At 37.1% G+C, this 14,353-nt stretch overlaps 1 protein-coding gene across 1 annotated transcript in view; it reads left to right on the forward strand.

Moving 5' to 3' along the window:
- The window catches only part of ddr1 (discoidin domain receptor tyrosine kinase 1), a 90,065-nt gene extending 76,121 nt beyond the window's left edge, over positions 1-13,944 (forward strand). Inside the window, exons 14-19 of the mRNA XM_056474749.1 lie at positions 2,684-2,979; positions 3,122-3,249; positions 4,629-4,826; positions 7,861-8,125; positions 9,845-9,994; positions 10,072-13,944. Of these exons, the coding sequence (XP_056330724.1) occupies positions 2,684-2,979; positions 3,122-3,249; positions 4,629-4,826; positions 7,861-8,125; positions 9,845-9,994; positions 10,072-10,212 (1,178 nt within the window). The 3' untranslated portion in view covers positions 10,213-13,944. The remainder of the gene's footprint in view (positions 1-2,683; positions 2,980-3,121; positions 3,250-4,628; positions 4,827-7,860; positions 8,126-9,844; positions 9,995-10,071) is intronic.
- The last annotated feature ends 409 nt before the right edge of the window (positions 13,945-14,353 follow it).

Raw genomic sequence — 14,353 nt, forward strand, 5'->3', positions numbered from 1 at the left:
TTAATGGTTTGGAATAACATGACAAAACTTTCATTTTGGGATGAAATAAATCTTTAAGGGTGTTTTGGAGATACTTAATGTCACAGGAGTTGATTTTTATTAAAAATTTAAACTTTAACTTTTATTTTCTGTCACATATATTTAAAAAATTGCGAAACTGTAGTGTTTTAATGTACTACAGTTTAACATTTTCCCAGACCAGGGCTTTCAGTATTAAATTCTGTGTGTAATCTAAATGTAAAATGTTTATTTTGCTAATTTTGATATTCTTTAGAAGAACAGTTAACTGTAAAATAAACTTAAAACTTTAACGGTCCAATAAAAATCACTTAGGAATACACCATTACTCGAATGACCATCATATCAAACAAAAACATTTCATTAAAAATAAGTGTACTTAATAAAAATAAGTCAGTTGAGAACGTGAGATGAAATATGTGATGTGTGAAGAAAATGAAATGACATATTATTAGATAACCATTTTATTTAATTATTATTATTATTTTATTTTTATTTCTAATCAACCCAATTCCATCACATTTTTATTGTTATGGGAAAATAATTTGATTAAATCTACAGTTGAAGTCAGAATTATTAGCATCCCTTTGAATTTTTTTTTTCTTTTTTTTAAATATTTCCCAAATGATGTTTAACAGAGCAAGGAATTTTTCACAGTATGTCTGATAATATTTTTCTTCTGGAGAAAGTCTTATTTGTTTTGTTTCGGCTAGAATAAAAGCAGTTTTTAATATTTTAAAAACCATTTTAAGGTCAATTATTAGCCCCTTTAAGCTATATTTTTTTCGATAGTCTACAGAACAAACCAATATTATACAATAACTTTTCTAATTACGCTAACCTGCCTAGTTAACCTAATTGACCTAGTTAAGCCTTTAAATGTCACTTTAAGCTGTATAGAAGTGTCTTGAAAAATATCTAGTCAAATATTATTTACTGTCATCATGGAAAAGATCAAATAAATCAGTTATTAGAAATGAGTTATGAAAACTATTATGTTTAGAAATGTGTTGAAAAAAATCTTACCTCCGTTAAACAGAAATTGGGGAAAAAAATAAACAGGGGGGCTAATAACTCAGGGGGGGCTAATAATTCAGACATCAACTGTGTGTCTAAAATACATGAAATGGTGGCATGAAATTAGCCTTTGCCAGAAACAGGTGTTTTTAATTTTTAAGTGTTCAAGGCATTTTAAGTGTTTTAAGTATTTATTTATTTAATAATAAAAACTACATTGAAACTACAAGAACAGTGACTATCTAACAATGTAAACCATCTGCATTATTGTTTTCAAATGCATTTTTTCCCTATAATTCAAAGCTGACATTTCAGCATCATTACACCAGTTTTTTTCAATGTCACATGATCAGTCAGAAATCATTCTAATAAGCGGATTTGGTGATCAAAATGATATTTATATTATATTTTAGTGGAAGTTATAACGCATTTTTAGAGAATTTCTTGAATAGTCATGAATAAAGGCTATAAAAGCAGCCTTTCATAACATCATAAACATCGTCAATGTCACTTTTGATCAATTAAAAGCATTTTGAATTTCTTTACGAAATATATGCATTTAAAATAACCGACCCCAGTAGTGCACGTCCACTGTTGAACATTGTTGAGCAGTTGTCAAATAAAATGTTCTGAGAATGTAAGGTTTACAGAACATTGTTGTCCTGTCAATGAAGGCCAATTTGCATAAAAACATTTCCCTGAGTTAAAAAACTGTGTTGAGTTTGCACCTACCTTAAAACCCTTTTTCTTAACTCCTAATGTTGACAGTTAACACACTCAATGCATTATTTCTCAACACATCCCATTTCTTAAATTTACCAAATGGTTGATATGTCAGTTTATGCTAAAAGTATGGGAATTATGTGTGAATTTTCTCTTCAGTGTTTGAACTCAGTAGTGATTATTAAACCACACTGAACTGAGCTAAACTGAACTGAACTTAAACTCTGAAAACTGAACTGACATGGATTCAATTTACTATGATCTTCTATGTGAAGCTGCTTTGATACAATCTACATTGCAAAAGCGCTATACAAATAAAGGTGAATTGAATTTAATTGAATTGAATTAACACATATACTATTAAAACCAGAAAAATTTTAAAATTTATTTAAAAGCATAATCAAAATAAAATATTTTTGAATACTAAATAAACTTTATTTCTTTAAGTATGCCATAAAATATTTCAGATTCTCATTTAACATGTTTTTTTGTTGTTGTTTTTTTACAATAAAACCAAAATCAAGTGTAGTAGTGCAACAGGATTATGTTTGACTTTTTTTTTAAACCAAAAATGGTGTGTATGTAAGCCATTATTTAAAACAGTCATTATTTAAAACAGTCAAAATATGGTAGAGCAGGCAGTTAAAGGGTTAAAATCAGGGCCAGACAATTACTCTATAAAACACCATGGTAGGATATTGTTTTGTTAGGGGTGTGGTGCTGAATGAGCCCGTGGGAGAATGTTATATTCTTATATTGTCCTCTGACCCCAGTCATACATTTATCCCGGTATGCATGTACATGATGTGTCCCCTACAGTGAATGTGAATGTTTAAGTGCATGTATGGCCTTTATAATTACTCATCAAGTAATATAACCGATTAGCTCTCTTTTATAAGTCTACCTTCTTTTTTCTTCCTCTCAGCATGTGCTATTGACATGGTTGATAAAGGGCTGCCCATTCAGGAAGGACCGCCTCCTTACCCTGGAGCCCCGCCCCCGGGACTGTCAGGAGCTCATTATGGAGAGGCATCAGGGGGCGGGGCGAGTGTCCCTCATTATGCAGAAGCTGACATCATCAGTCTGCAGGGCGTCAGTGGAAACAATACATATGCAGTTCCTGCCCTCTCAGCCACACCCACTGATTGCCCACCGCTGCCTGAGTTACCAAGGGAACGACTGGTATTCAAAGAAAAGCTGGGAGAAGGGCAGTTTGGGGAGGTACAAAGTTGAATTGCTTGAAACAAATTTGCATAACTTTGTTATCATGTTTTTGGTTGTTTCTTTAATGTGTGGCAGTAGGCAGGCTCATAATGAAATTAAGTTCTTGGTACTGACTGTTTATTGTGGGCTTTCTTGTTAGGTTCATTTGTGTGAGATTGAAAACCCGCAGGATCTTGCAAACCTCGAGTTCCCATTTAATGTCAGGAAAGGACGCCCTCTGCTGGTGGCTGTGAAGATTTTAAGGCCAGATGCCTCTAAAAATGCCAGGTAACTGTCCACATAGTCATGTGATTTTAAGTCATTTTTTAAATTATTATTGTTATTATTTTTTTCAATAAATAAAATATAATTCATTTTTTTATTTAAAAGTATTTTAATATATAAAAACCCAGTATTGTTTTATTCTAATTATATATTATAGTTTCTGTTGCTTTCCCAGTATTGGGTTTGCAGCTGGAAGGGCATCTGCTGTGTAAAACATATGCTGGATGAGTTGGTGGTTCATTCCACTGTGGCGAGCCCTAATGAATAAACGGACTAAGCAGAAGGAAAATGAATGAATGAGTTTCTGTTGGATTTAAATGTCTGTTGGATCTAAAATGTAGTTTTTATTTTCAGATTTAGAATTTTAAAAACTGTATTTGTTTTAATTTAGTTGAGTTGTGATCTCTTTTTATTTGTTCTTTTTTGTTTAATATATATTTTTAAATGTCTTTTATAGTTTTTATTAGCAGAATGCTTTGTTAGCAGAATGGCCTTTTATTTTAAGCAATTTGAAGTTTACTTATGCTGTAAAAAACTGTAGTTTTTGGCCATAAAACTAAATTTGCTGTTAAAAAATGTCAATAAAAAGATCTGAACAGAAAAAGACATCAAATTGACATCAACATTGACATTAAATGTCCTGTAATTCATTTTTGATGTGTTTTTTACACCAGTTTTAGACGTCAGTTTGACGTTATTTTGACATCAAGGTGGTTTACATGCATTGTAGGATACAAAATTCTGTGTAGATTTGTCATTTGTAATTGAAGTTCATTCATTCATTCATTTCCCTTTGTCTTAGTCACTTTGTTCATCTTGGGTCATCACAGCGGAATGATCCGCCAGCTATTCCAGCATATGTTTTACACAGCAGATGCCCGTCCCGCTGCAACCCAATACTGGGAAACATCCATACACACTCAATCACACACATACACTACGGCCAATTTTGTTTACCAAATTCATCTATTGCGCATGTCTTTGGTCTGAGGGGGAAACCAGAGCACCTGGAGGAAACCCACACAAACACTGGAAGAACATGCAAACTCCACACAGAAATGCCAACTGACCCAGCTGGGACTCAAACCAGCGACCTTCTTGCTGTGCTAACCACTTAGCCACCGTGTCACTCATAATTGAAACTTTCAGATGAATAAAATCTTTCTTGTATTATAAAAAAATAAGTTTAAAAATTCCTGTTAAATACCTAAGGTGCATTACCTTATTGTGCCAAGTAATCAGATTTTTTTAGAACCATTCGTCCGCTGTAAAACAGTAACATCTGTTTTGTGTATGGTGGAGCTTTAATAAACTCAATCTCAAAATGTCCTTCGCCCTTCTCTTGTTACCTTCTCATTCTTGTCATGCTCTTGTGTCAACAGGAATGATTTTCTAAAGGAGGTGAAGATCTTATCTCGCCTGAAGGACCCGAACATCATCCGTCTGCTGGGCGTGTGTGTGAGCAGCGATCCGCTCTGTATGGTCACTGAGTACATGGAGAGCGGAGACCTCAATCAGTACCTGTCCCACAGAGTGCTGCTGGACAAGAGCGGGCCGTCACAAAACACACCGACCATCAGGTGCACACAACACTACAACCATACCGGTAATACAGATGCTTGTATTAGGCTTTCATGGCTATGAAAGTAGCTATTGAATTATTGTACAAAACTGTAGTCTCTATACAACTATTACATTTATAAACAACTAGTATTACATTTTGTTGAGAGAAAAAAAAGTGCCACTTTTAAAGGTCATGTGAAATTAAAATAAATTTAAGACGTCAGAATCCGTGTGTTAGTTTTAAGGATATCTATAAGCTATTGTGCTACAAAACGGTAACAAAATTTGGGTTTAGTAGATATAAACTTGATATAAATCTCCAAAGCTTGCTGTTTGTCACTTCCATCTCAATAGATCAATGATTTTTTTTCACGTCACCTCTTCATACTAGTATCTGACATGTCCCTCCCCCTTCGAGAGGCTTCTTATTTGCTTTTCATTTGGTGAGCTTGAGCTCAACCACTCTCACTGGCAGAGCTGTGATTAAAAACAAAACACTATTGGCTGTTTTTTTTAAAGGGGAGGACCCTTCTCCTCATCATGTTTCAGTTGAGATTGAAAAGTGTATTTTTTATTCGATGTTTGACAGAGCACTTCATGAAAATACTACCCTTTTTACCCTTAACCTATTCACAAGTTAACAAAATAAAAATCGAAATATATACACAATTAATACAACCCTCAAATCAATAAAAGTTGGGACATTATGGAAAAACGCAAATAAAAAAAGAAAGAAGTGATTTCTTAATTTACTTTGACCTGTAATTCATTGCAGACAAAACAACAAACATTATTTAATGTGTTCCTCATCATATTTATCATTTTTGTTTTTTTCAAAATAAACACATTTTCAGAATAGTCCAATTTTGGTTCTTGCAACACTTTTAAAAAAACTTGGAACAGTAGAGCATTTACCACTTTGTAATGTTGCCATTCCTTTTCAAAACCCTTAAGTGATGTTTTATAAACAAATTTCAGGAGGAGCACGCGCAGAAGTTTCAGTATCAAATACGTCATTAACAATTATTCTATTATCCAATCAGTTCTTGACCAAACCCCTATATATACCAAAGCTGTCTTACCTGCAGCATCTTACGACTTTAGCATCCCTCCACCACCCTGTCACCTCACCTCTTAAGCATTACAATCCTGGGGGGAGCGTTCTGGGGCCAGGCTAGATACTTTGCTCGAATCCCAATTCCTCTCTGTTTCCTGATAAGAGGAATAAATCGAGTTTGGGTGTCTTCCCCAGGCTCAGAGCCCTCTCCCCGGACAGCACGCCAAATACACTTTATTCTGAAACTATTGCAAGTGTGAACTCGTGAAAAGACATTTAGGGAGTGAAGGCACCAAGTGATCAGATGTTTCAGGTGTTATTTTGTCCCATTCTTCCTGCAAACAAGTCTTAAGGTAGGCAACTGTACAGGGTTCTCATTGTCGCATTTTGTGCTTCAAAATGCTCCACACATTCTCTATTAGAGAGGGGTCGGGACTGCAAACAGGCCAGTCAAGTACCTGTGTCCTCTTCCTCCACAGCCAGGACTTTGTAATGTGTGCAGAATGTGATTTTGCATTGTTTTGTTGAAATATGCACGGGTGTCCCATATGCACCATATTATGCTCCAAAATCTCTATAGGTGCGTCCCAAATCGCATACTTATGCACTATTCTACGCCATTTTGACTGCAGCTTTGCTCACGTAGCGAAGGGGTTGAGCTATTGGGCGCATATGTTGGATAACTTTATTTATTTTGGAATGTGAAATCAGTATTCTCTTACGAGTGATTATGCCGCCTCCAGATGGTGAATGTGGTTATATTCATGCAGGTATTGTTTGGTAGTTAGGTCGTTTATTTCACTAATACATCAACCGTCATACGCCATCTGGGAAACAGTTAGAATTTCCGCTTAGTAAAAAAAAAATGTTAGTGTTCCATTTGGGACGACACTACATACATGTACTATGCTGTTGAGTGTGTAAGTGCATAGTGTACAGTGTGCCATTTGGGACACAGCTTATGTACATTTCAGCATTAATGCTGCCATCAGAGAAATGCAAGTTACCTCTGTCAGGGGCACTGACACAACCCTGTACCATGACAGACACTGTTTTTTGGACTTGTTGCTGGTAACAGTCTGGATGATTCTTTTATTCATTGGTCTGGAGCACATAGCGTCCATTTCTCCCAAAAAATACCCGAAATACTGATTTATCTGATCACAGTACACGTTTCCACTGTGTAATAGTCCTTCACAGATGCCTCCAAGACCAGAGAAGTTGACTGCGCTTTTGGACACTGTTAACATACAAAGGGCTAACTCTAATTTGCTCCTGTCCCAACCTTTTTTTGTAATGTGTTGCAGGTCTGAATGACAGGAAAAGAAGTTGACCAGACAAAACATGAAATATTTTGTGTTTATATTGTCTGCAAAGAAATACAGATCAAAATAATTAGGATATCACTACTTTCTTTTTTTAAATTTGTGTTTTCCACACTGTCCCAACCTTTTATGATTTGAGGTTGTGTGTGTGTGTGCGCGTGTGCGCGTGTGTGCGTGTGTGTGTGTGTGTGTGTGTGTGTGTGTGTGTGTGTGTGTGTGTGTGCGTGTGGATGTGTTTTTATATATATATATATATATATATATATATATATATATATATATATATATATATATATATATATATACATACATACATACATATACATATATATATATATATATATATATATATATATATATATATATATATATATATACATATACATATATACATATATAAATATATATACATATATATACATATATATATATATATATATATATATACATACATACATACATACATACATACATACATACATACATACATACATACACACACACACACACACACACACACACACACACACACACACACACACACACACACACACACAAAAGCAACAACAAATCTAAAACCATACCTTAGTCACAAATCATATAACTAAATATATACATTTAGTTATGTGTATATATAAAAATATATATATATTTCTCTCCCTGTTTCAGCTACCCAGCATTGATCTCAATGGCAAGTCAGATCGCATCAGGAATGAAGTTTCTGGCATCTCTAAACTTTGTGCATCGAGATCTGGCTACGAGGAACTGTCTGGTTGGAGGAGAGCGGGGTGAGAGTGAGGAGCGCGGGGGAGAGAGACACATTAAGATAGCTGATTTTGGCATGAGCAGGAACCTCTATGCTGGCGATTACTACAGGATACAGGGACGAGCTGTGCTGCCCATTCGCTGGATGGCATGGGAGTGTATCCTCATGGTAAGAACGCAAACTCATAAATGAGAACATGCACAAGTCTTCTTACAGTAAAACACATTTTGCCGGACTGTCCTGCTTTTAATGATTCCAGAGGACTTTTTTATGAAATGAACTTAAGGAGATTTTTAGCTAAGTGACACCAGGACAATTTGTAGATTTTTTTTTTTATTACTATTTTTTTGTTATGAATTAGCACTAAAAATCTTATTTAATTTACGTTTTCATTTGTTTGTTGATTTTTAATTGTATATTTATTATTGAAATGTTCTTGCCATGAAAATAGCCTTGGTTGCTGACATGGCATTAAATAAAAAATACATTACATTAAATTAAAACATCTTTTGCTGTAATCAAGATACATTTTTGTTTTTACTCTGAAAATACACTTTGTACATCTCTTTTTTTACTAATATATTCATTCATTCATTTTCTTTTCGGCTTAGTCCCTCTATTAATCAGGGGTCACCACAGCGGAATGAACCGCCAACTTATCCAGCACGTTTTTACGCAGCGGATGCCCTTCCAGCTGCAATCCATTACTGGGAAACATCCATTCACACTCATACACTATGGACAATTTAGCTTGCCCAACTCACCTGTACCACACGTCTTTGGAGTTGTGAGGGAAACCGGAGCACCGGGAGGAAACCCACGCGAACACAGGGAGAACACAGGGAGAGCCTCAGCTGGGTCAGTTGGCATTTCTGTGTGGAGTTTGCATGTTCTCCCTGTGTTCACGTGGGTTTCCTCCGGGTGCTCCGACTTCCCCCACAAGCCCAAAGACATGTGGTATAAGTGAATTGGGTAAGCTAAAAAGTTGTCCATAGTGTATGTGTGTGAATGAGAGTGTATGGATGCTTCCCATGGGTTGCAGCTGAAAGGGCATTCGCTGCGGAAAACATATGCTTGATAAGTTGGCGGTTCATTCCGCTGTGGCGACCCCAGATTAATAAAGGGAAGCCAAAAAAAAAATGAATGAATGAAATACAAATAATATTTATGTAATGGGGTCCAAAAATCTGCAAACACATTTGAATGCATGCATCTATTATAATTACTTGTATTTATGATGTAACAATGCATCATTAACATTTTTATGTATTAACATTTGCTTTTTAGTTAAGTATTAGTACAGATTCTTTCAGTATTTTGGTCTGTACAAAGGTTGCATGCTGCAAGTGTCACAAATCTGAAATCTTTCAATATTTTTAAATATTTCTTGTGACTAGTATATAATGTTAAACATAAGCAGTGTGCCATATACAGACGGGCTGCACGATATTGGAAAAATCTGACATTGCGATACTAGTATATATTGCAGTATGAATATAGTTTGACCAGATGATTTCAATGTCTATATATGGAAGATTTCATTAATTCAGATCAACTGGGATGATCAAGTTGTTTTCTATGCAGTGCATCTGCATAAATTATAATAAATTACAAGCAAAATATATAAATTAACAGTGCTTTATGGGAAGTCTAACAGTATTCAAGTACAGAAATCGAACAATCAAATGTAAAATAACATGATCATCATTGTAGAAATAACATATATATCTTTATCTTTTAATCTTTAATAAATAATCTAATCTGTGATGTGATTATTGCAGATACACATATTGCGATATCAATGCTCAAGTGATATATTGTTCAGCCCTAGCAATCAGTTGTCTTAGCTAATCGTGTGCATAATTCTGCTGACCTGTGTGTGTGTAGGGCAAGTTTACGACGGCGAGCGATGTTTGGGCATTCGGCGTGACGCTGTGGGAGATGCTCAGTGTGTGTCAGGAGCAGCCGTACAGTCACATGACCGACGAACAGGTCATTGACAACGCAGGAGAGTTTTTCAGAGACCAGGGCAGACAGGTACATCTGCATCCAAACACTTCATAATCTCATAAACTACCTGAAGCTAACTCGCTGTCTGTCTGTCTCTTCATCAGGTGTATCTGTCTCGCCCGGCCGTGTGTCCGCAGGGTTTGTATGAGCTCATGCTGAGCTGCTGGAACAGAGACTGTAAACTACGGCCCTCCTTTGCCTACATTCACTCCTTCCTCACCGAAGACGCCATGAACATGGTTTAGAGAGCGGCAAAGAAGATGAATGTGTGGACCACGCACAGACTGGTGGTGTGTTTCTCAGCAGACACTGCTAAGCACTCTTATGGCTCTTATTCAGTTGGTCGGGGCGAGTAAAAGCCGCAGGTTCGGTGCCCTTAAATGACCCACTTCTCACCCCTTTATCCTGAAATCATGAACTCCTCAAGCAACATTTTCTCCCCAAATCATTTTTAGGTTTCGGAATCTTCCAGAATTCACCAGAGAGATGGCCAGGTCACTCTTTTCTTACTATAATATTACTCTGGAAAATCCTTTCAGCACGAAACGAAAGCTGCGATAGTCTTTTTTTCTACATTGTGATAAATATCTAAGAGAAGCAGCTTCTTGAATGATCTAACATGAAGGAAGGGGCTTTCTTGTTAGTTGTGAAACATTTGAATCGATATAATTAGCTGTTGTTGTGATGTCATGCTAGTGACAGGTTTTTAATAGATGCATCATCAGTCAAGAGACAAGATGTCCTTTTAAAGGGATTTCCTGACCATTGACTCACACTCTAGTGGTTTTAAAGTTTTATGAATTATTCACCAATGTGCAGCTCCACAAGTCCCAAACCAAGCAAGCCAGTGGCGACAGTGGTGAGATACAAACTTAATTGACAAAAGTGAAGGAAAAAAAAAAAACAAATCAAGAAAACCAGGCTCAGTTGGGCGCGCAAGTTCTCCTCTGGTCAAGCGTCTTGTGCAGAACTGCAGTCTAGGTACTGGAGGCTTGAGAATGATGGACGTCCATTGGACAGAATTTGCTGGTCTGAACAGGTCACGGACAGGTGTTCAGGCAAGCCAGGTGATCAATGGGAGACTTTTAGAGGTGCAAAACAGCACTTTTCTTTCAAGCCAGAACTGGGAGGCAATAATACCAAGCCACTTTGATGACTTCGACTTTAGTTGATGCATTTTAGATTGAACAAAACCACTTTTCAGACCATCGGTTCGCTGGTTTGTTCATTAATGCGCCACATCAAGCTACGCAAATCGTTTTATGCCAGCACATTTTCAACATTAATGCATTGCTCCATGTTGCCATGAAGTATTTTTATGCAATAATGCAAAATGCGTTTAAAAATAGGTGGATGGAAACATGGTAATAATGTAGTAGTAATTTTCTTTCGTATTTTTGGGTGACCTGTCTCTTTAAGAACCCAAGGATGAAAGCTCTCCGTAAATGTTTCCTGATGTGAACATCTTGTGTGCTTCCCTGAGGAATAATCTGGAAATTGATTTGGGGATAAAATGTTGCTTTAAATCCCGGTCCTCTTACCTGCATTAGAGCAGTCTCTTCATTCCCTGAACACTGAATATTTCTCCAATGTATTCATAGGAACTGGTGGAGGGTTTTGTAGATGGGCAACACAGAAAAAAAACACTGCTCTGCAAACTGTACATTTACTCTCTACAGCAGGGGTCACCAATCTCGGTCCTGGAGGGCCGGTGTCCTTGCAGGGTTTAGCTCCAACTTGCCTCAACACACCTGGCTGGGTGTTTCAAGTATACCTAGTAAGACCTTGATTAGCTCGTTCAGGTGTGTTTGATTAGGGTTGGAGCTAAAATCTGCAGGACACCGGCCCTCCAGGAACAAGTTTGGTGACCCCTGCTCTACAGCAATGGTCTCAAACTCAATTCCTGGAGGGCCACAGCTCTGCAGAGTTTAGCTCCAACTCACACCTGCTTAATAGTCTCTAGTAGTCTTGAACACCTTGATTAGTTGGCTCAGCTGTGTTTGATTAGGGTTGTGCAGAGCTGCGGCTCTCCAGGAATCCAGTTTGAGACCTATGCTCTACAGACATCAGTCAATCACTTATTAAGTATCCGTATCAGAATAGACTAAAACAGAAATATTGAAAATGACTTTTCTGCTTGTGTATCAAGTAATAATAGCGAGTAACGGTTAATTCAGTCTAACTTTGCTAGCTTTAGAGGTCATGTAGAGAAACGTAGGATGTGTCGGTCAGCTTTTCATGTCTTTTCTGTGGTGGAGGGTAATTCATCATTAAGAAATGCTTACAGGTCTCTAAACATTCACACCGAGTGTGACATCAATGTAATTTTACCATTTTTTACACCGTTTAAAAATGACAATGTTGTCGAATTGGAGAATGGCGCCCTGTCTTTCCGCACATGAAGTGTCTCTTAAGGCCTGTTCACACCAAGGATGATAGCTATCAGGTTTTCATTCAGATTTACTAAGAACTGTAATCCACACCAAAAGCGTAACAATGAAGACACTCATAGATGCTAACGATCACATTATATTGCAGCTGTTTATGAAAACCAGAAACGTTTTTCATCTTCGACATCTTAGTTACATCTTCATTTCATCTTAGTTACAATTTTTTGAGAGCTCCTACTATTGTGGATTCATTCATTCATTTTCCTTTGGCCTGATTATCAAGTGTCGCCACAGTGGAATGAACCAGCAATTATTCCGGCATATGTTTTATGGAGTGGATGCCCTTCCAGCCGCAACCCAGTACTGGGAAACACCCATACACTCATTCACACACTACGGCCAATTTTAGTTTATCCAATTCACTCATAGCGCATATCTTTGGACTGTGGGGGAAACCGGAGCAAACGGAGGAAACCCACATGAACACGGGGAGAACATGCAAACTCCACACAGAAATGCCAACTGGTCCAGCCAGGACTCGAACAAGCAACCTTCTTGCTGTGAGGCGACAGTGCTAACCACTGAGCTGCCGTGCCACCCCTGAATTTATTCAGGCACATTAAAAAAAAACATAATTCTGAGTAAACGAATCCTCTTTAAAGCTGTCATCCATTGGTGTGAAGTGCAGTATAGTAATATAGTCTTGTTGTGATCAGGCCTTAAGTGCGACTCTGAGTTCTGGCGTCGGTGGATGGCATTGAAAATTGCAGATTTTATTATCGTTTTATATAATTGACCTGTCATAACGTGGTCTGTCTTGAACACAGATCCTGAACTTGATGGCACCAGTATGTTCTGGACTCGTGGAATTTAAAGACACTTTGTTTGGATGGGGATGTATGGTAAGGTTGTACCAATGCACTACTTGAAAGGACTCGATGTGAGCCTGGATTTGTCTGAAATTGAAACTTGTGGGTTTTGAAAGTATATAGAGAGAATGAAAACAGAATGGCATCAGAAATGTACATTTATATCAGTAAGAGTGTTTATAAAGAAGCAAAATATTCAAAGCATTTGTCCTGAATTTACCATGTAAACCAGTGGGACACTTGCAGAAAACGCTATCAAAGCTTCAGTACGGCGTTGTATTTAATCTGAGGGCTGTATTCGGCAACTGCAGACTGGACTTTTTTTAGAACCGGTGCAGTGACGCATCTCATTTAAGATGAAACTGCGTGTGTTTGGAGTTGGAAAGCAGCACAATTAACCTTTACTGTTATTTCCACAGGAGAATGTGATTCCCTTATGGTTCTAATGCCATGCCGATTGTGCTTCTGTTTTTTGGTACACCGAGGCCCTGAGCTTTTATTGTATTTTTCTAAATATATTTGGGCACATTCTGTCCTCAGCTATTCATCTTTCATAACTAAGGAAAAATGTAAATAATTGATGGGACATAGTTTTCTTCATTAATATTGCTGTCTGTCTGTAATTAATCGGGTCTGTCTCCGCCTGTGTTAGTCAGTGTTATTGCCTGTGTTGTCTATTTTTGTAGGTGTTTTAATAAAGTAACCTTTTCAAATAAAATGACATCAGATTGATGTTTTCAATTATGCCCAGTGTTTTTTTAGACAACAGTTTTGTCTGGTGCTCAAATTTGATTGGCTGATATCTGTGAGATATATTAAAGCAATATAAGCACTCGGACAGCCTCTTCACCCTTGTGTATTACTCTGTCCACATCGAGTGACAGCAGATCAATAAACTCACTACCGTTTGACAAATGTGGCAGCGGTTGGACAGCATGATGCACTTTTGAGGTTTTTCAGGCCAGAATGTCATTGTTTAGATTGCAACTATGCAGTTTATTTATGTAATAAGGATAGTTCCTATTTTAAATATTTATAATTTTGGAAATACAGTGCGTCGGCATCCATCAGCCTGTCATACTGAGCAGAGCAAAGACGGACAACGTTCCACCACAAGATGGCGACAG

Source organism: Danio aesculapii, chromosome 16 (assembly GCF_903798145.1).
Source record: "Danio aesculapii chromosome 16, fDanAes4.1, whole genome shotgun sequence".
In the NCBI taxonomy this organism is placed as follows: Eukaryota; Metazoa; Chordata; class Actinopteri; order Cypriniformes; family Danionidae; genus Danio; species Danio aesculapii.